We start from the raw sequence: 23068 nt of genomic DNA, 5'->3' as shown, positions 1-23068 counted from the left end.
GCCCAGCACAATATAAGTGACGTTTTACTCGTGATTTTATTTACCAGTCGTCACGTAAGTGTTTTTGCTTGATTCATTTTTACTTTCTATCTCTCAGTATCAGTATCAACACAGAGAAAGTCATGTGTTGATGGCTAATTTGTTAGTCACCCTTAAACTTCTGTTTGCAACTTGTTTACAACCTATTTTGTGCAACTAATTGTTTGCAATTGATGTGTTTAAAAAAGATTTGATGCCTTCAATACTACTGCCTTAACCGTCTACCTAGTTAATGTAGTGAGTGATTAGCTTTGGAATTTCCATCCAACAGTCAATATTGCCAGATCAAATTATGTGATATAAAATATTTTAATGTTTGATGTCGTACACTTGGAGACAATACATATCGGCTTGATTTGGGCCACAGAGAACACAAGTAAATGCTTGTATTTACCAACAAGGCAATTAACACAGGATTTATACAGCTTGGGGTTATTTCTACGCTTTGTTCATGTTGTTCTCTGTGATGGAAAACCTTTAAAGAATCATTTTTAAAATGGTTGTTTACAGAACCAAAAAGGGTTTTGTTGTTGTTACATGTCACAGAACCTTTTTTGTTTGGAGTGTCATACTATACCAACGTCGGGACCAAGGTATTTTGTCCACTATACATCCTTCATGGACCAGAAGACCAAATTATGGACCTTTTGAGTTAAGTGGACAAGTGAAGGCCTTTAAGCAACAAGCCATTTATTTCTGTTTTTCCTTGTGGTATTCAAACAACAGCACACTTTCTCAGAGCATGATGTCTTTTGCAGTGTTGCTCAGAACAAAAGACTGCAGCGCTGTCATGGTTTATTGTTTCTCCGCAGAGTGTTTTTCTTCTAGGTTGTAACTTCTTATGTAACATGCAACTTTATTGTATCATAAAAAACGTTTTTATTACTAAAGCAACAAAAAACAAAAGGCTTACAAGTCACAGGTAACTCTTTAGGTCTTGAAAAAATGTTTTAAAGCTGCCATAGCCTTGAACAGCCATTGACAATAGCTTGCATAAAAAATCTGGATAGGTAAGTTATCAGGTCAACATTAGGATCTATGAATTGTTACTTTTATATGGCATTTAATGTATATAATATTTAAAATCAAATCTTTATGTACAAACATTTTGAAAACAATACAATAATGTCCTTTAGATGTCCTTTTGTTGTACCCGTTTTACCTTTTTGGGATTGTGGAACCAAGCCATATACATCTTTGTTTTACCCCCCCTGGGGGAAACTGTCTCATGAAGCCAGATGCCACAGTCTTGCTTTGGTGAACTGTCCTTACAGTTTATTGTATGATTTCTTCCAGCAATGTGGTGAAAGCGATTTGCTCCACTAAAGAGATACTGAACTTGCCAGGTTCTTGGGGAAACCTAGAATCCTGGTGATTGAGCCTTGATGTGTGATTATGTTAGATACGTTCCCTGACATCAATCAGATGCAATTTTGGTCAAACTTGGAAGGTGTTTTCCAGGCAGCCATTAGTTGATAGACAAGACTGGATCAGATAGATGTTTGTGGATTTCTCCGAGGCATGAAGAGGTATCCAAATTCCCAGGCAGCGAGGGGAAACGAAGAGAAGCATGGAGGCGTGTTGCATCCATCAAAATGGGAGAGGCCTGGTGAATGGGGGTCACAGCCAGCTTAGTCTCTGAGCTAACATGAAGGCTCTCATCCTCATCTGACACCACCGTCTCCAGGATGCCACTCAGCAGGGAATCCTGTGACTTTGGTTTGAGCTTTGAATCCGGCTGGGCTGCGCTCTGCTAGGATACAGTGAACAAGAACATGAGCTTTGTCCAAGATTTTAGAGCAGTGGTTCCCAGCCCTGCTTCTGGAACACTCTTGCCCTGCAGATTTTAGTGTCTTCCTTGCTCAAACATCTCATCCACCTCATCAGCCAATTAAGAGGCTCTTCATAAGTTGATGCGGGTGTTTTAGCAAATAATGAGAAGAGCAACAATGAAATGTGCAGATCACAGGTACTCCAGGACCAGGACTGAGAACCACATTTAGATCTGAATCAATCATGCAAGTCACAGGTACTCCTGGACCAGGATTGAGAACCACTGTTTTAGATCACATCTGGATCTGGATCATATCAGCATTGCATTGTGCATTTGCAAATGAAAATGAAGTATATCCATGTCCTAAACTCTTTTCCAAGAAGACTTACCTGGATTGTGGTCGATCTGCTCTCCAACGGAAGATGGGGAATTGGATACAGGCTGTGAAGCACTGGTGCACTTGTCCCATACAAGATGGAGGGGTCTGGGGCGTTGCTCGCAGGAGATACAGAGCTGTATGCAGGGGGCACAGGGGTAATCTGTCTCTGCAGAAGCTGAAGGATCACGTTGATGTCTGCAGTCATTCTTGTCTCCAGCCTAGAACATATTGAGCAACAAGGGTTCAATGGGAAATGTATATTTTTGGCCAATATTTGTCCCTTACATTTCTTCCATGAGGGATTTGCTTATTGGATAGAGCAATGTTTCCCAACTCTCAGGGACCCCAAGACAGTCCATGTTTTTCCTCCATACCAGCTCCCAACACACCTGAACCAAGCAATCGTGAACTGAATACCTAGGATACTTGATGTGTGGGGAAGAATTGAGCAAAATTGTGGACTGTCTGTGGAGGTCCCTGAGGATTTAATTAGGGAACATCCTGGATTAGAGGAATTGTGTTGGCTTGTCCCTGACAGTCCTTCAAGTGTGGAATGGCTGTGGGAGCTCCAGCTTGGGATAGAAGTTGGGCTATAGCTGGGTTCAGACAAATATCGTCAAGTAGGTTTCGGGCAGAATTTTTTGGGCTATAGATTTCGTAAATCCCTCCTACCTGTTAAGCTGGCTCTGCAGTAACTCCAGTCTGGACTCGAGCTCAGTGGGGACAATCGTCTGCAAATGGTGGCAGATGGTATGAAGCTTGGATAGAAGAGGATCGACAACATTGTTCTGCGTACTGATTACACCGGCAATCTGGCCAGTAACGGTACAGTCCAGAGAGATGAGTTCCTATAGCAGGAGGGACAGAATAAACAGTGACCTAGAGGAGTTTAAAGCCCCACACCACTGGACAGTGGAGGGATGGAACTGCATTCTCTGAAGTGATTGGGTACTATACCTTTCAGACGAGGTGGAGTCCTGTTGTGATCCTGAACAAATCACCTATAGGTACCAAACCTTGCTAATGCTCTTGAGTCTAAATGCAATAAAATTTTAACCACAATGTTCTCAAATCTAGCGTAAAGCCTTTCCTGAAGAGTAGAGTAGGGGACAAAATCCCTATTAATACCCTTGATTTCCGAGGAAACCTGGGATGACACCCGTAAACACCTTTACGTCCAGAGATGATTTGAAGCTCCTGAGTCTCCATTAAGTGCCATCAACTGCTGTGTTCATTTCTTAGTGCAATGCTTCTGAATTCTGGTTTTACTTGCAGGAATTCAGCAAACTAAGCTCAGCATCGCTTTACAAATTCAACTTCAGATTACAGTCAGCTACTACAGTAGACAGTAGCCCTGGCCTGTCACCGCTTTAACACACTTCATCCAACAAATTAGCTAATTAACAAGCCCCGAGTCTGCTAGAGCAGGGGAAAGGAATACTCCAGTGATAGTGGAAATTATATTGATTGTGGTGCCTACCTGAGTGCCCTCTGTCCATGCCAGGCTCTATGCCCACCCCTGAGGTGCTGTTGGGTGGCACCAGCCGTACCACAGGTGGATGGTAATCCTGGTGGTTTCCTCCAGTGTACACCTGGTTGTGGGCCAGAGGTGGTTTGTTGAGGTCCTCGCTGGACTGGGATGTGGAGGAGGCACAGCTGCACATTTCTTCCCAGTGGGAATGAGGGCCAGAGGAGCAGTGATGACCCAAATTTGTGCAAGCCTGAAGTGGGTAAGAATCATCCTGATCCATCCCATCTGATCCAGTTGTACAAGAAGAAGGAGGAATGCTTTAGTACTGGGTTGTTAAACTAGGTCTTATTTGCTGTTTGTGAAGCATCACTGTTATTATGAGGGTTGTTGTGCACTCACCTGGTCTGTTGCGTCTGTGTGTCTGACATCTTGAGTGACTGGCATGGTAAATGCAGTCCGAAACTTCATTGTGTATCGTGTGCACAACCGGATCTGCCTGGTCGTGTAGAACACATTCATAATTACGTTGAACACAAGACCGTAGATTAGTTGGTGCCAAGTAGGAAATTATTCATACTTCATGTTATGTACAAGTAGTAAGGGTATGTGCACAAGTGTGCTCACTTCTCTGAGGTTGAAGGTGATCTCCAGGTTCCTCCAGAAGCTTTCAGCGAAGGCAGGGTACATGTCCAGCACCTCCAAGACGTCGTCCCTCTGGATACGGTGAAGGTCACAATAGGTGAGTGTCCTCACGTCAGCATTGCAATGGCCAGGCTCCGCGTACAGGTTAATGGGCTCACCAAATATATCATTCTTGCCTGCACATGAAGCATACAGGTTTGATTTGCAGAAAAATAAAAACATTTTTAAGTTTGTTTCTGCAGAGCATATTAACATTTTCACCCAGGAAATTCAATAAAACGTCATTTGACCAGGGCGGTTCAAACGTTTTCATATGACAGTATCTCCCTCTTATTCATAATGCAGCTCATCCCTGAAGTGTTTTCAAGGATGGTAACTGATCCTTCACAACATGCATGATATAATTATTATTTATAATTCTAAAAACTTAAAAAGTCTAACATAAGCATTAAGGTGTTAGATGCTAGTGGGTGGAGTTGTTTGAGATAGCAAATTGTCATTCTCATTTTTTTATTAATTGATTGTAATTTTCACATTGTTGGGGGGTGTCTTTATTGTTCTTCTGAGACCCATAAGATCCTATTTACTCCATTGTTGGTGACTCCTGGTATGCAGCATACACGTGCGTATCATGTACACCTTAGACTGTGACCATGTCTTTATCCCAAATATCATAAGCTGATTGTAATAGATTATGTGTAGTACTCTGTAAATTTGACCCTTACAAAACAAGAATCCTAATAGACTAACAGACTAGAGCATTTTCACCATCTTGTGTTTTTTAAACACACTTTAGCTTCAACACAGCTCTCTTCCCTTTGCAGTTTAACTGAATGAAGATGACTAGAGTCTACCAGCAGCCTCACCCAGTACAACGAGCACCATGTCGTTGCAGGACACCTGAATGGAGCCGCGGGAGACAAAGTACAGGGTATTGAGTATGTCTCCGTGGTGGTAGAGGGTGTCTCCTGGTGGGGAATGTATGGTTTTGAAGCGCATGGCAAGGGCTCTGAGGCAGGCTTTGCTGGCTCCTCTGAAGGCCTTGCAGTTCTGCAGCAGCGTGCGGTTCAGATGCAGACAGATATCAGCCTGCAGGCATTCAGGAAAACCTTTCAAAACCTGCAGAAACGCAAAGGGAATAGTGTAAGTGTATTACAGTATAGTGGTGAGCAATACAGTTCTCTTCAGGAGATGTAAGCCAATCCCTGGGTCCTCAGGGAAGCCCAGACGGTCCACCTTTTTGTTCGATCCCAACTCACAACACACAGGGATTAAGCCAAAATTTGGAACATCTGGGTGCAAGTTTAGGAACCACTGTTGGAATCCGTATCTTCTATTCAACCCACGTCCGCATGAAATCAAAAATTGGACAGGAAAACCAATTTTTCTGGTTTTTTTTTCCATTTTAGTCCCTCAAAACCAAGACGAATTGTTTCGTGTAAAATATTTGAATCATGAATTCTCATATTTTTCTTATTTTCTATTTTCTTTTTTAATGCTAAAATGGGAAATGAGGGACAAATATCTAAAAAGGTATACTTTTTAAACTACACCTGAAAAGGTCACCAGCAGGGGGAGACATATGAGGATTTGCACAGGGAAAGATGTGGGAAAAATAACTATGGCACCATTTGAGCAATAACCGGAGATGATGGTTAAATGTTTAATGATATGACCATACATCGGCATTTCTGTCAGTCTGGCTCAGATGGGTATGACCATGAGTTTTTGCAAAGACAGCAGCTTAAAAACAGGACAAGTAGATGGCAACCTCATAGAAATGGCAATGGCCAGGTCTATAAGTGAAGGCAGTGGACTCCATAATCTTGTGTTTAATAGACACACACCATGAAAGATGAGGCTACAACAACTAAAAACAATGACTGGAGTGCTTGGACCCCTACAAATATTCACTATAAATTGATCTAAATACCTTAGGACATTAATATATTAGGCCATTAAAATCATAATCTTTAAAAACGGATACAGGTTGAAGGGAAGATATGGAAAGAAAGATGATTTTAAAAAAAAAGACATTTGCAAACTATACATCACTATTACAGTTTTAGTACTACTATAGCATTGAATAAGGGTTAAAATAGCCCTGATATATTTACGTTACAATCCTTACAAGCCTTTGAATGACAGAGTAATTCTGTTTTTGTGTTTGTGTAGAATTATTGATCTCTTACTGCATTCATATCAATGCCGTTGGTGTAGGACCAGGCATGCTGGAAGTATTCCTCCAGCCTCTGCCGTAGTCCTCCGGGTATCTGGTGGAAACGGATGAACTCTTTCACTCGCAGCAGCTGTGTGTGGTAGCGTGTGGTTCCAGAGTAAAGGCGCTGCATGATCGCTGAGACATTCCCAAATATGCTGGCGTACATGAGGGCTACAAGGGTGAGGATCAGCAACAAAAACAGCATTACTTCATGTAGCAGGCATACATCATACCAACAAAAATGCATCGGACCTTCACATTAAGATTTGTTGTAGGAGTTTGAGATAAAATAAGGTTAGGGCTGCACAACATGGACATAACGTGCAATGTGCGATAAGACTGTTGTATATTGTATTAATGTGAAGTCATGATTAAAGTCACTTCTTTTTCGCTTTATTTTTAAAGCTATGCTATATATGTTTTGGGAATTTGGCGACATCTCTGGTGGAAATGTGTAATTGCACGCAGTGTGCGAAGAACATTTGTTGTGCAGCTAAAATTATGAAGGAACGAACGGAACACAGTGCAACCTTGCTTTACAGATTGGCTAGAACAAGACAATGTTCATGTTAATCTGGCATATATTAAAAGAGCTGATCTTAACCTGATATTGTGACAGATTTATGGCTCTATCCCAGTGGACTCCAACCCTGATCCTGGAGATCTACCTTCCTGCAGAGTTTAGTTCCAACCTGTATCCAATAAACTACTCCGCGCCCTTACTGAACTCTAACCCATCTGATCCAGCCAATCAGGGATCTTGGACAAGTGTCTTAATGAACCTCCGCTTAATTACATCACTACAAAGTGGCGAAATCCGAGATGCACTATACACAGATCAGCCATAACATGAAAACCACCGACTTGTTTCTACATTCATTTTATCAGCTCCACTGACCATATAGGAGCGCTTTGTAGTTCTACAACTACAGACTGTAGTCCATCTGTTTCTCTGCATACTTTGTTACCCTGTTCTTCAGTGGTCAGGACCCCATGGACCCTCACAGAGCAGGTATTATTTGGGTGGTGGATCATTCTCGGCCCTGCAGTGACCCTAACGTGGTGGTGGCGTGTTAGTGTGTGTTGCGCTGGTACGAGTGGATCAGACACAGCAGTGCTGCTGGAGTTTTTAAACACTGTGTCCACTCACTGTCCACTCTATTAGACACTCCTACCTTGTCAGTCCACCTTGTAGATGTAAAGTCAGAGACGATAGCTCATCTGCTGCTGCACAGTTTGTGTTGGTCATCCTCTAGTCTTTCATCAGTGGTCACAGGACGTTGCCTACAGGACGCTGTTGGTTTTTTGTTCTCAGTCCAGCAGTGGCACTGAAGTGTTTAAAAACTCCAGCAGCACTGCTGTGTCTGATCCACTCAGACCAGCGCAACACACACTAACACACCACCACCACACCGTAGAACGTGCTGTCAGGACTGTTGGATATTGTATTTATTGAGGGAATAAAGATACAGTACAACTAATCATGCAGCTCTGAACAATTTTATATGTCAAACCAGTAATTACGTTTGCTAATTTTTGTACATAACAGTATGTAAAACATCGTCAGTTAGGCTAATGTGAGATGCTGGTTGTTGGGGTATAATCTTCTATTACTTGTTAGCTACATTAGCCTCATTGCTCCAAAGCAAACTGAAGAAGCAAACTTCACCAAACTTTCCTCAGTCTTCACTGAGCTCAGCATGTTAGGAATGACTTACAGCCAATAAGCATGACGCAGATGGAGAAGATCTTTTCAGAGTTGGTGTTTGGTGAGATGTTCCCAAAGCCCACACTGGTCAGGCTGCTGAAGGTAAAGTATAGTGCAGTGATGTACTTGTCCTTTATCGAAGGTCCAGAGCTGGCGTCACTGTCATTGTAGTGCTTCCCCAGCTGGTCGGCCAGGTTATCCAGCCAGCCTGTTTTCATGTAGGGCCTTTCCACATGGCCGATGGCATACCAGATACATGCCAGCCAATGGGCAATCAGCACAAATGTACACATCAGCAAGAAGAGAACGGCAGCTCCGTACTCAGAGTATCGGTCCAACTTCCTGGCCACACGGACCAATCGCAGTAGTCGTGCCGTCTTCAGCAGGCCAATCAGAGTGGTGGTTGTCTGAGGGTAAGACGAGATGATGACAAGGTTAAAAGGAAAGCAGCTCTGTTGTAGGACATACAGCAGTCAAAGCATTTTTTTACATATTTTGGAATAATAGTAACAACATCAGACTACAGTAGTGTGCAAAGTTTGGGCGCCCCTGGTCAGATGACATGGTATGTTGACTTTCTAGGTGAAAATAAGTTAAAACATCCTCTACAGCGGGTAGCACTGTTGCCTCACACCAAGAAGGGCCTGGGTTTGATTCCCTGGCCAAGCGACCAAGGTCCTTTCTGTGTGGAGTTTGTATGTTCTCCCTGTGTCTATGTGAGTTTCCTCCGACCAAAGACATGCGGTCAGGCTGATTGGACACGCCAAACTGCCCCTAGGTGTGAATGTGTGTGACTGTATATGTCTGTTTGTCTGTCCTGTGATGGACTGGTGACCTGTCCAGGGTGTTTCCAGCTTTCCACCTGATGACCGATGGGACCCAGAAGGATACATGGTTTAGAATTTGTGTGTCTTATTATTTTCCAACATGCTATACTTATTTTTCACTTACAAAATCAATAACACACAATTTGACCAGACACATTCAAACTGAAATAACACATCAGGAAATATGCAGTGACACAGAAAGTCTTAAACTAATTCAAAGTGGAAGCTTGAATTTGGTGGTGCTGTAACACCCGTCGGAAGACACTGAAAGAAGACGAATTAGTGGTCGCTGTCAGTGCTGACCATTTTGTGTTGGGAGAAGTTTGAGAATCCAGATTTTCACAAATAGAGGATCATACTTATAATTTAGCACAAGAAAAAGCGACAGAGGGTGAATCCTCATTGCCAAAGAAGCGAGAACATGACGGCTGAAGGTTTGACTACATGCTTGGAAAGGGAGGGGTGAGGGAGGGGATTCAGTTGGTCGCAATCTGCAACCTCACTGCTACATGCCACTAAATCTTACACACTGCACCTTTAAAAACATCCAATCAGGTGTCTAAACGTTTGACTCCTAATGTAAGTTTTGGCATCTAACTTTTTTATATGGTTAGGAGAATCCGAGTGGTTTGATCTCTTGCTGAAATGCTTCTAGATGTTTTTTCAAATGTTCTCACCTCATCTGACCCAGATTTAAAGATGAGCAGGTCAAAAGGAACGGCAGCCACCATGTCGATGAGGAACCAGCCTTTGACGTAGTGGATAGCGATGCGTTTCGGGTGCGTCACCACCTCGTCGTTGCGGTTGACGTACGTAGTGCGGAAGTTGATCACGATGTCCACAATGAACAGGATGTCCACGATGGCGTCCACCACGTTGAGTGGGTTGCATGCGTAGCCGCAGGGGCGCGTGCGCTCTTGCTCCAAAATGTTCAGTAGGAAGGCAGCACTGTAAGGAGTGAAGACAGCCGTATAGAGCACCAGCAGCAGGATGACCCAGTCCCAAACCGCCTTGAAGGGACTGTAGTGCAGCATGATCCACCTGTGGACATCGGGAGCCTGGAGCTTGTACTCAGGCAGCACATCGGCGCCCAGAGACAACACCTGTGAGATGAGAGGGACAAGCATAAGGGTACGCCATGCCATTATCATGTGATATTATGAAAACAAACACATGTACATACATGTAATGTATGCAAACCTTTGAGCACTCTTGGCAAAATGACATATTTTGTTGTTACAAAGAAGAAAACAACCTCTGCAGCAAATAACATTTTTCTGCAAATGTTAATACAGTTACTATTACTTTTTATTTGATTAACTTAAAAAACAAAAAGAAAAAAATGTCATTTTGGCATGTGCAACAGTTTCAACACCCTTACAGGTTTAAAGTCTCAGAACTTCTTAAACATTAATTAACTCCTTAGAACTAGTTAGACAGGTCAAGAATTGTCATTAGAAATTGTCAGCTGTTGACAATTCCAGAACTTAATAAATTCTCTTCAAATCTCATGCTGACACGCAACTACCATGGGCTTGTCTAAGTAGCTGTTTGAGGATCTGAAAATGAAGTAATTGATGCCTACAAAGCAGGCGAAGGCTGTCAGAAATCTTCCAGCTCATGATTTTCACTGTACAAAATGTCATTAAGAAATTGCAGTTAAGGGGAACTGTGGAGGTCAAGGCAAGATCTGAAAGGCTAAGAGAACTCTCAGCTAGAACTGCCTACACAGTGGCCAGAAAGGCAAAGCACAACCCCCATACGACAGCAAAGGACCTGCAGAAAGATTTAGCTGATAAAGGAGTGTAGCTTTGCTTGCACAAACATGATCTGCATGGAAGAGTCATCAAAAGGAAGCCTTAGCCATGACTTCATCACAAAATGTAATGTTTGAAGTGGGTACCAACAAAACCAGATGCATTTTGGAAACAAGTGCTGTGGACTAATGAAGAAAAATGTAACTCTTTGGCAACAATCACCAAAGGAGCACTCTTTTAAAAAGATGGTCCTTCAAGGGTTCTTTAGTAAAGAAAGTGGTTCTATACAGAACCATGAACACTCAAAGAACCCTTTGCATGATTAAAGGGTTCTTTGCATTGTGAAAGTGTTCTTCAAACACTTAACTATGAACCCACAAAGTGCACTTATGTAGTGGGCAAACTTGATAAAATAGCCAGTAAGTATGAATATTTAATGTGGAGTTTCCATTATATTGTACACCCTTCTGTATTTAGTGTAATTAGCAATACACATACTGTATATAGACACAGTTATGTGCAGTCTAAAATGTCACACTCATTGTACCAATGCCAAGTTAAAAAGCAAATACTCAAGCATAACTACCCCTTTTACAGGTACAGTCAACAAAAGACAAGCATTCAGTATGTTCTTCAAGAATTTTGACAAAAAAAGGTACAATGTTTTCCATTCAGCTCAGGCTTAACTTCATAAAGAGTCATAAAAAACAGGCTACTGTTTTTCCATTGTTGTTTATAGAAGGAAAATAATCTGTACTGACCGGTTTCGTGACATCCATACGGTTTTGTATTGAAACAAAACCACACAGCTTGTTTAATGTTTTCCCTGCTCATAAAAACATTCTCACGCTGACCATCAGTCCACTAACAGAACTGTTCAGCTGTTTCCTCCACCTCCATGTTCTTTTTCCTTCTTGTTCTATGCGACTGAAGATGTTACAATCTCTGTAATGTGTAAATGCACTGCCACTGTAAATCCACAAATAGAAGCAGGGGATTGTTCTTTCTTCCCGGAGTTCTCTGTGTCCATCTGTGGCTCCCAACTGCGTTTGCATTGACCACTAAGAGTGCACTGGGCTTGAACTACCAGCCACTCACACGTACAAGCACTCATGTCCCTCTAGACCAGTGCTGTAGCACAAATGGGCAGCTACTCAGCTCTTGAAGTGTACCAAAAGAATTTAGACACATGTAAAAGAGGACAGAGGGCAATACGGTTACAATTAGGTCTGCCTGATATGAACATAAAATGCTGTGTTAAAGCTGTTGGATATCACAATGACAATATGAAAAACTATAAATTATGATTTATAGTTAATAGGTGCTATATAGAACCATAAACACTCAAAGAACCTCTTGCATGATTAATAGGTTCTTTGCATTGTGAAATGGTTCTTCAGATTGATGGAGAATGAGCTGCAGATGATTCTATATAGAACATTTTGAAAAGGTTCTTCTACTGTTACAGTGTCAAGCTTGTAACAATAGTAGTACCCTTTTGGATGCTATATGAAATGCTTTTGGTCTATAGCACATTCATGCACATTTTCCATCAATCTGAAGAACACTTTCATGAAGCAAAGAACCCTTCAATCATAAAAATACGATTTATTGTGCAGCCCTAGTTACAATATTGACAACGCTTGAGATATGTTTCTCAGAATTATGGTATATGATGAAAAGAGAAATGGTAGACACCATGGGTGACTTGAATGGAGCCTGAAAGCAAGAAGGAGACCTGATTCACCTAGGAGACAAAGAAAGAATCCATAGATGGAGGTTCAGAGGTCACGTTGCATGTACCCCTTCATGAACTCGAAAGGAAACGAGTGGAGTCCTGATCCGACATTATGCACACACGCGTCGTTGCGCTTATGGATTGTTTTTATGGCGTGCTGCCATTACCCTCTGCCCCAGGTCTCATATCTTTGTGTCCTAACGATCTTTCCGCCGGTGGGTGTTGACCACATTGCTGTCCACGTGCCGGCCCACAGACTAGCTGAACGGAACATATTTTTACAGGCTGCTAAAAAGTGGTAAGAATGGCATAGGGTAAGTTCGTGATGACTTAGGCATGCAGTTTGCACAGTACTAATTGGTGGAGTATAACCTTTCATTATTTATCAGCAACACTGACCTCATAGCTCCAGTGCTAAATGAAAGGAGCAAATGCTGGACACCATCCATGTCATGGCTGACCTAATAAGAAGTAAATAAGGGCTAATAGGACAATCTCTGAAATCCCTGATACCCTGATACTCTCAATCCTTTCTGTACCGCTCTGCAAACCTGCCGCAAGTTTCCTGCCACCCTACCTCAGTGACCTTCTCTGTGATGTTCTGTGTACGCTTCTTCACCTTGGGGTTGGCGACAAGCTCGATGTCGGGGGGCGAGCCGGAGATGGACCGTCTGGGGCGGCGGAAGTTGAGGGAGAACTGTGGGAAACGGTGGGCAACCCCGCTCTTCATCTGGTCAAAGTCGGAGGTAGGGCTCAGCACACTAGCCTGCATGATCATGGGGCAGGGAGGGATGAGAGCAGGCAAGGGAAAACAAGATGAACGAAAAGCCTCAAAAGCCACTGAACAACTGAAAGCTTTCGACAAGCTTTTAAACTTTGCAAGAAAGTTGCCTCCACATCTAAGAGCTAAAACAAATGAAACAATTTTGGGGAAGACTTACTTGGTATGTGCGCCTCGGTTCCAGTCTGTCCTCATGTCACCGAGGAACCAAGCCTTTCCCCATTGCACAGCTAGTCAGAATGCTGAGGTTCTTTGAACCAACCAATCAAATAGGGAGTTACCCTGTGAAACTGAAAGATCAGATCTTGTGTTAAGATTTCACAGTCAAATCTTGAAAACAAATTTTCTGTAACTTTAGTTTGCTTGCAAAAAACAGTTCTTCTTTACACTGACCTTTGCTAAATTGAAGAACTTGCCAATCAGATTAAAGCTTGTAGAACTGGATTGCTCAAGTTTTTGGTCCATCAGCCCATTATACCATTTCACCAATGGCAATTCTTTGATTCTGCAGTCAAAACTTTTCCCAACAGCTTGTTGCTCATTGTTAAACTCCAGTCCTGATCCTGAAATTCCTCAAATTTACACACCAAATCTTTGTGGAAAGGCAACGTGTTGATATCCTGTTGGGGTCTTTTTGGGACCAGGAACATCTTAACCAACTTAAAATTACATTTTTATTCTTTTCTATGTTTGCATGAACTTTTCTACTCTTTATGCCTTTCGAAAGATAAAAGGTTCAAAAACGCTCCTCAGAAGGTTCCCCTACCTGCTTGCGCTAGTTACACATACTTAAAAGCCACAGGGGACAGGTTGTAATTTGGTTTCATCTAAACTGACGAGGTTATATAATAATTTTGCTCTTACCGTGGAAGTGTTCATTTTTTCCGTGGCGGTCTTGTTTTCCAGCAGCACCATCCGATATGGATCCAACCTCAGATGGTACAGAAGCCAGATGTTCTTCTTGTTTTTGCGCTTCAGAGTGGTATGCTTGGGTCATCCCCTTGTGACTCGACCCCCGAGTGTCAGCGCTGTAACCCTCACGCGGATGCATCCCTGCACTGTGAACGGATCAATTGCATACTACAACAGGGGACACTCACAAACAGATCAATGCCACAGAACCCACCCAAGCCAACAACAGCCATGAAGACTCAATCAGTTACCAACTTCATTTCGCTCCCTCTGCTGAAGCGATACCTGCTTTGCCTCTTGTTAAAGAGATCAACTTATCATATGACAGAAAAATCTAAAGTGCCTATCTGAATGAGTGAACAGAAGTGCTTGTATTGCCGCCTAACCAGCCAGTGTTCACACCAGATGGACTGCATTGAACGCGGTTAATGTGGCAGGGTATTGACTGAATGAATACATCACATTTATATTAGCAGAGAAGGCCGGAAATGGGTCTGTTCAGAGTGACCTGGTTTAAGCATGGGACGACCTTCAGAATACAGTCTGGCTTCGTGGATACATATCAACCATTTGGAATCCCAGTGAATGAACCCCATCAAGAGACACTGCACTGTGATCGTGCTGAAAACCATTAATTGTTGGGTTTAAAACTGTAATATTCTTTGTTTTGTTTGTTTTGTTTCAGGTCTTTGATCTCATGTAACATTAGATTCTGGAAGAAGTTCTTTTTATCTTTGCCTGAGAACATTGTCATGAAGCTCTTGCACTGCTGAATTTGCACTTTCATGTGCCCTCTACCGTATCTATGACCTTTTCAAACTAGACTAAGGTTTTTGCACCATTTTCAGGTACAGATTGGATGCATTCTGCCCATGTTACGTATGAAACCAGCTTTCGAGCCATGCATGGAAAAAACACAAAATCTTCTCTCTTGCATGCATATCGCTGCTGTTGGAACAAAAACTTGTATCTCCAAAATGGTAGGAAAGTAGGTGAAAACCTTCATTACTTTCATTATAAGTCAGTGGAACCAAATTTTTTTTCAAGTGATTTTGGGCCATTTCTTTGCTCCATTCATCCTGAAATCTACACACAATGAAAAGGGCAACAGGCATTTTCAAATTTTGAAAGTGGGGCTGTTAATGTAATTCTGCTCAATTTACTAAAGTCAATTAGCAGTGGTCAATTTTACAGGAATATTTCACCACCTTTTAAAACAAGGAACCAATAATTAGCATACTGCAATCTGTATGTCCGAATCATCACATACTTGCTCCAAAATGTGAACAATTTACAGATAAAATTCAGGCTTTATTAGTGTTTTTAGCTATGCAACATATTTTTGTCCATTTTTATGGATGATGGTGTCAAACAGAGTTAAAAACCACACAAGTTTATTAGATATTATTAACAACTGAGTTTAATGCAAGTATTATGATTTAGGGAGGCTTTTTGGTGGGCTATAAGCTTCCATTACTTGTTAGCTACATTAGCCTCGTAGCTCCAGCGCAACACTGAAAAAGCACCAAACATGTCTTGGCACATCAATTAAGGGAGGAGACTAAATCTGAAATTTTGCTGAAAAATCAGTTAATGTTCATGTGAACCGCATTATGCACACTGTCAGAAAGTAACATATCTCATCATAAATACTGCTTTATTTTGAACATGGAATTTGCACAAATACACAAACAGGCTTTAACCTGTAACACCACAGTATGTCATAAAAACCTGAGGAAATCACTGAGATGTCAGTCAGCGCAAAGCTTCTGGTGCGCTGTGGTCCATTTCCTGCCCACCGAGCTTCAGCTGTGGCTCACATAACCTCCAGTATTAGTCTTTTCTACATCATCAATGCATTCTTCACATTTTGTTCCTCAGGTTTCACTCCAGGGCCTGAATGTTGTCCCAAACTCTGACCACATCTGGGTAATCGTTGAGAGCCTCCAGCAGGACAGCATTTGCCTCTAGCTGGGGCTGCGGTAGAGGAGTGGGGCTGTTGGAGATGTACTCCATCCCAGTGGAGAGTGTGTGCACCCCAAGAGCCTCCAGCGCCGTCCGCACCACCTTCATGGAGCTCATGTCACAGATGAACTGAGGAGGAAAGAAGGGTAAATATTTAAGAATGCTTTAAAGGGGAATCATTTCCAATTTTTGATCGGATTACTGACAAAATCAGATTTTCTGCAGTTATCGGATTATTAAGTGCATGTAAACACACTCACTGTTTTTACAGTAGTTTTCAAATAAAAATTATTTTTTCAACTCCAATCATGGCACAAAGATACATGCAGGGTGCTGTAAGGCAAAATAGTCCCCTATACTAAACACTTTCAGAGTGTGCAGACCTGTAGAATAGGCTTTGCTTCCTCATCCTCTGTCTCCTGTACATCTTCAGCCCCCGACTCTATGGCCAGCTCCAGCGCTCTCTCGGTGGAGATGCCATCTCTGTCCGCCACCACAACACCTTTCCTGTCAAAATTATGGCGTGCACCATCACACAGCACCCCACTGTGGACAAACAGAGACATTACAGGATGCTGGCTTAACACACTTACAAATTAATATCTTGCAGTGTTCCTAGCTAAACTGCACTGAAACTGAATCTTTATTTGTCCCTTAGGGGCAGTTCATAACTGGGTATATAAACATCAGCAAGACAACAATGGACAAACATAAACGTAAAAGAAATAGAGAATTAATATGCATACTGTCCTCATGGTTCAATGAGAATGGACGATGATCAGCACATTAGCTTCAGGCATAAAAGTCCATTCACCAACACATAAATGTGGTGGTGAATAGAACCAGAGTCACGATGTCTACAATACAAATATAGCCTCACAGAAAGTTCTGAATCTACATGCTGATATTTTGCAAACTCGGTATTTTTAATCATTTGTAAATAGCACTTCGGCCCTGAGGTATTTTCACACGTACGATCTGGCCCGCGTTGAAAAAAAATTGGACACCGCTGCTTTACTGAATATAATATAGTATTTCAAAATCTATGCAATTAAAACAATGCATTTTTACACCCTCGTTACAACAAAATCTGACTTTCTGAACTGCGGATTCGTGGCTTAATCATCAGAGCCTTATGCAGTCTCTATCTACACACTGACCCGTTTTTCGTCAGGATGTGTTTGATCTCGTTGTGTGACCGCGTGTTGTTATCCGTCAGAACCTCAATGAGCAGCCAACATCCACCAGGTCCTCGTGCCTCATACAGACACTGCGCAGCAGCCTTTGACTTCTCCTGTAAAGGACAGAGACCACAGGTGAGCACAGAGGACTTCAAACTGAACCGTCATTCACAGCCATTCAAAACACCTTTAAATTAAAAGCTTTTCAGCAAAGTGAACTGAATTCATGCCTGTGAGAGCAACATACAATTCATCTGCACTGCTGGGCTCTTCTAGGACCAAATCCAGCTTGAAAATTAGGGATATGTAATGAAATCTGACTCATATCGGCATCAGACGGATTAGATTTGACAGATATTTCACACCGATATTTGATGACATGTTTATAATATCTGTAAGAGCTGAATGTTAAGCCATGCTGGATTATTATGCTAAAATATCTGAATATCTCTATTAATTTTACTGCATTTGTAACCTTCTTTGTAAAGCTACTCCAGGTGTATTACATTTTAATAATATATATATATATATATATATATATATATATATATATATATATATATATATATAGTCACGTGTAAACGTTTGGGCACCCCTGGACAAATTACATATTATAGTGAAAATTAGTGAACATCTGCAGAAAACACACATCTGCACAGTTAAATACACAACAATAGTAGTAGGAAAAAATAAAACATAAAATGTGGCCTGTGCAAAAGTTATGGCACGTTTTTACACACACACACACACATATATATATACACATATATTCTTCTTTTTCTCCAATATTTTAAACTCAGCAAATAAATAGAAATTGCGCACTAAAATTAGAATATCCATATCAGTGCATCCCCAATGAAAAATAATCAAGACGTCAAAGCCAACTACTCTCTAAGGCTACGTTCACATTACCAGGTTGAAGTGGCAGAAATCCGATTTTCTGCCCTAATGTGACTCAGATCTGATGTTTTCAGGGCTGTGTGGACACGCAAATCTGATTTTTTCAAATACGACCTGAGCAACTTTCATATGTGGTCCTAGATCGGATACGTATCCAATTTGTGGCCATGTGACCTTAATGTGACACTCAGATCAGAATTCATGTGTTTTTTTTCCACTGCGCGTGACCATCATTCAGCGTTACCATGGCAACAGCGCCGAACAGAAGTTAAAGCCTGTAAACAGTGGAAAAGCAGCTCATCTCACCTATTTGTCCTTCGTCTCGCTCTAATAATGAAGCTGAGAGCTGATCAGAGTTAATGATCTTCTCAGCGAAGCTCGTTCTGCTCGTTAGTTTGTGCTGATGATGCACGTGATTCATTCACGTGACGTTACTGAGTAGGATGAGCTCATGAGGGTCATTTTAGGATGCCGGTTCGTCACATTAATGACAGATTTGAATCACTTACCTAAACGATGTGAACCATCATGTCAGATAGATCGGATTTGAGCAATAAATCAGATTTGAGCAATGAGGCTTGTAATGTGAACGTAGCTTTAGCAAAAATGGTTCTTTCATATATAACAATAGTAGAACCCTTTTTTGGTGATATATATATATATATAGAACCATTTTAAATAGGGTTCTTTTATGAATCATAACCAACTGGTTTTCTTTATAGAACCGTTGCTTTTACTAAAGAACCCCTGAAGAGCCATTTTTATATGCGCACTATGACACGGCTGCCAAATGCAAATTCTGAATTAGGTCTCCTTTAAAGATCCGTTCAGCAGGTATTGGACGGTGTCAAAGGCTCATTTTGGTAACAGGTTTATTTTTTTATTGACTGATTGATTGATGATGATAACATCAGTATAAACAAATGTGTTAATCCTTACCGCTCCTTTGATGGCAGCCTCTATGGTGGATTTGGGCAGATTTTTGTTTCTGCACTGCTCTATAAGCTGTGCCAGTGTGATGTTGAACTCTGGGTTGGATCCTCCCTCTAAACAAACAATACAAACTGTATGAGTGATCAGACAGACAGGGAGAGAGACAGTGCACTGGTGCTGACATAGAGACAGCATTTCAGACTTATTCACAACTAGAAACATTTACAACAGTCACAATTTCAGTATTCTTAAAGGGACAGTCAAAGTTTAAACCACAAAACAACTTTGCCCTATTTTCAGGTAGAGGCGGGTGATACGGCAAAAGTATAATATCGCAAAACTTGAAGGCATTTTCACAATAGACAATATGTCACAATAATTATTTTTTCAGACATCTGATCTGTTGTAACTGAGAAAAAAGAAGCAGCAGTGCTGTATTTTAAAAATACTATGAAAACTGTGAACAGTGATTTTTATTCGATATTTGGCACGAAATCCAGTTAAACGTGACTAATTTTGCTCTCTTTATAATGAAACATGTAGTTGGTCAGTGTTCTACAAGCACTGATGATATCCACAATATGTTCAGAAAATATGGGAAATATTGCAATATATTGATGATACACACCGATCAGGCATAACATTATGACCACCATCCTTGTTTCTACACTCACTGTCCATTTTATCAGCTCCACTTACTATATAGGTGCACTTTGTAGTTCTACAGTTACAGACTGTAGTCCATCTGTTTCTCTGCATACTTTGTTACCCTGTTCTTCAGAGGTCAGGACCCCCATGGACCCTCACAGAGCAGGTACTATTTGGGTGGTGGATCATTCTCAGCACTGCAGTAACACTGACGTGGTGGTGGTGTGTTAGTGTGTGTTGTGCTGGTCTGAGTGGATCAGACACAGCAGTGCTGCTTGAGTTTTTAAACACTGTGTCCACTCACTGTCCACTCTAATAGACACTCCTACCTTGTCAGTCCACCTTGTAGATGTAAAGTCAGAGACGATAGCTCATCTGCTGCTGCACAGTTTGTGTTGGTCATCCTCTAGTCTTTCATCAGTATTCACAGGACGCTGCCCACAGGACGCTGTTGGCTGGATATTTTTGGTTGGTGGAGTATTCTCAGTCCAGCAGTGACACTGAGGTGTTTAAAAACTCTAGCAGCACTGCTGTGTCTGATCCACTTGCACCAGCACAACACACACTAACACACCACCACCACGTCAGTGTTACTGCAGTGCTGAGAATGACCCACCACCCAAATAGTACCTGCTCTGTTAGGGTCCATGGGGGTCCTGACCTCTGAAGAACAGGGTAACAAAGTATGCAGAGAAACAGATGGACTACAGTCTGTAACTGTAGAACTACAAAGTGCACCTATATAGTAAGTGGAGCTGATAAAATGGACAATGAGCGCAGAAACAAGGTCATATTGTTATGTCTGATCGGTGTGTATTGTCAATATATTAGTCATAAGAATTGTGCCTGGTATCTTACTATACAATGGAAATAACTGTATCTGATGGAATACAGCGATACATTAGAGTTGATATAACTTTGTTATATAATTCTGTTCCCCACCGGGTCCTATGGGGGGGGGGTCTAAATCTTCATTTTATTTATTTATTCTTGTTTTTTTTTTTAGAACAATTTTGCAACTGTCCTTTAGAGAGGAATTCCACTGGTTTTCCATCATTTCTGTAAAATTCAATGAAATGTAAACAAAGTCATTGCCACTGTCCAAGTCATGACATCTCACTCCTTTGTGCAGAAATTTGGGAAAATGGATGGAGTTCCCCTTCACGTGACAGACGGGGTTCACCTTTCACGGCCACCCTGATGAGCATCGTGTACTTGGCGATGAGTCGCGCGCGGGCCGCATCCTTCGGGATTTTGATGTCTTTCACTTTGGACCACTTGTTGTGACCCGCGCACAGCGGCGGGCACGCGTGGAGCGCGCGGAACGGCGGGAGGCGGCGCGCGCCCGGCCACGGAACCTCCCGCGTCAGCTTTCGCGTGCACCCGGACAGGAAAGCGCGTAACGCCGCTCCCGTTGACATGCCCTTGAGTGGAAATAGTGAGAGAAACGATTACAAATAAATTATGATTTCACAATAAAAGACTATTAAATGCTAAACGAGTTTGGCTGAAGTGCCGTGTTAACACGAGGCTGAAGTTGACTCCCTGTTCGCAACTTTCTCGTTCGAATTTTCCCGTTCCACCTTAAACGGCGCTTGCAGCTGTACATTTAAGGTGGAACGGGAAAATGCGAATAAGAAGTGGCTACAGCTTCGTGCTGTTCGACAGTGGTGCTGTCTGTCTCGCCCTTCTGCAGTCTTACAGACACTATATCGCGTTTTCTGCCGCGTTATTAAAATGTACGGCTTTACTTACAGAATCTTTCTCCGCATTTACAGCTGAAGATCTGAACTGGGCTGTTTTTCACGCCCCCAGCCCGAGACCTCCGCAGCGAGACACCCGCAGTACAGCTGCAACGAACCAACGTCAAAATAAAAGTTCCCTGATTTAATAGAACCATTCCCTGTTTAATTTTTTATTCTTTCTTTAAAATAAAATCACTTCATGTTTATTTAAATCTTCATCTTCTTCTTCTTCTTCTTCTTCTTCTTCTTCTTCTTATTATTATTATTATTATTATTATTATTATTATTATTATTATTATTACTACTACTACTACTACTACAACAACAACAACAACAACAGTGGGTAGCACTGTCGCCTCACAGCAAGAAGGGCCTGGGTTCGATTCCCTGGCCGGGTGACCAGGGTCCTTTCTGTGTGGAGTGTGCATGTTCTCCCCGTGTCTGCGTGGGTTTCCTCCCACAGTCCAAAGACATGCAGTCACGCCGATTGGACATGCTAAATCGCCCCTAGGTGTGAGTGTGTGACTGTGTATGTCTGTCTGCCCTGCGATGGACTGGTGACCTGTCCAGGGTGTATCCTGCCTTCCACCCAATGACTGCTGGGATAGGCTCCAGCTCCCCCCGCAGCCCAGAAGGATAAGCGGCTTAGAAGATGTGTTTACGTGTGTGTATAAAACCAAAATTAAACTATGTAATGGGTTTGTTAATATCTCACCTTTCTTTACTTAAATGCTTTTAACTTGAAAGAAAATGAGAATAGATGTGCTACAGTGACTGAGTGGAATTTTATGTTAATTTAGCATTATTTTAATTCTATCTTATTGTCTTCTGTCACCACAGTAAAGTTCACCGGGTCCAACCTTTCCACCCCCTTGTGAAAATTCAATTTGTATTATTTATTTAATTTAATTTAGTGTTTTTAGTGTATTTTATAATATCTATTATTTATCTTTAGTCTCTATTTATGCATCTGTAAATACTGTAAGACAATACTTTGCTCCTGTTCATTTTGCCCTTGTTTTGCTATTTACTGTGCTCTGTACTGCTGCAATAGAAGAATTTTCCTCTTGGATTAATAAAGTCTATCTATCTATCTATCTATCTATCTATCTATCTATCTATCTATCTATCCATCCATCCATCCATCCATCCATCCAGTTAAACAGAGTAAAGTCAACATATACAGTTTTTAATAGCAAACATAGACTGTTTCTCATTCGTTTACCCATATGGAAAAAAATATTCCAAATGTATTGATTAAATATATTATTGCAATATATGAAAACGGCCAAAAAATGTATGTGTTAAAGTTTATGTCAAATAAACAAAATAGCAAATCAAACAATAGTGACAATACCTACAAAACTTGCTTCTGTCATGCTAAAGGTTAATTTACTAACATTTAAAATTAAAATACTGGAATACAAATTCATTTCTAAAGGTATCA

General features: G+C 41.5%; 2 protein-coding genes across 3 annotated transcripts; both read right to left on the bottom strand.

Annotated features, from left to right (window-relative positions):
• Window positions 1-1386: 1386 nt before the first annotated feature.
• On the bottom strand, window positions 1387-13510 carry LOC118809701 (potassium voltage-gated channel subfamily H member 6). The gene is given in 13 exon segments (XM_036573227.1): window positions 1387-1792; window positions 2203-2410; window positions 2865-2914; window positions 2916-3040; window positions 3673-3948; window positions 4063-4159; window positions 4288-4481; window positions 5172-5424; window positions 6498-6697; window positions 8245-8641; window positions 9739-10164; window positions 13176-13322; window positions 13498-13510. Coding segments are annotated over 12 exon segments (2622 nt in total). The 5' UTR covers window positions 13287-13322; window positions 13498-13510; the 3' UTR covers window positions 1387-1507.
• Window positions 13511-15887: 2377 nt separating this feature from the next.
• Window positions 15888-21744, bottom strand: LOC118809703 (translational activator of cytochrome c oxidase 1). 2 transcript variants are annotated; one of them, XM_036573229.1, is made up of 6 exons: window positions 21632-21744; window positions 20997-21300; window positions 19235-19341; window positions 17375-17508; window positions 16598-16760; window positions 15888-16343 (listed from the first exon to the last, which is right to left on the bottom strand). In XM_036573229.1, exons 2-6 carry the CDS (start codon window positions 21295-21297, stop codon window positions 16134-16136), a joined length of 915 nt encoding a protein of 304 aa, XP_036429122.1. In that variant the 5' UTR covers window positions 21298-21300; window positions 21632-21744; the 3' UTR covers window positions 15888-16133. The 2 variants fall into 2 exon arrangements, with proteins under 2 accessions (XP_036429122.1, XP_036429124.1); XM_036573231.1 differs by having other exon boundaries at window positions 21060-21300.
• Between the last annotated feature and the right edge of the window lie 1324 nt (window positions 21745-23068).

Source organism: Colossoma macropomum, unplaced genomic scaffold (assembly GCF_904425465.1).
Source record: "Colossoma macropomum unplaced genomic scaffold, Colossoma_macropomum, whole genome shotgun sequence".
Classification (NCBI taxonomy): domain Eukaryota; kingdom Metazoa; phylum Chordata; class Actinopteri; order Characiformes; family Serrasalmidae; genus Colossoma; species Colossoma macropomum.
This window is presented reverse-complemented; position numbering and strand designations above follow the sequence as displayed.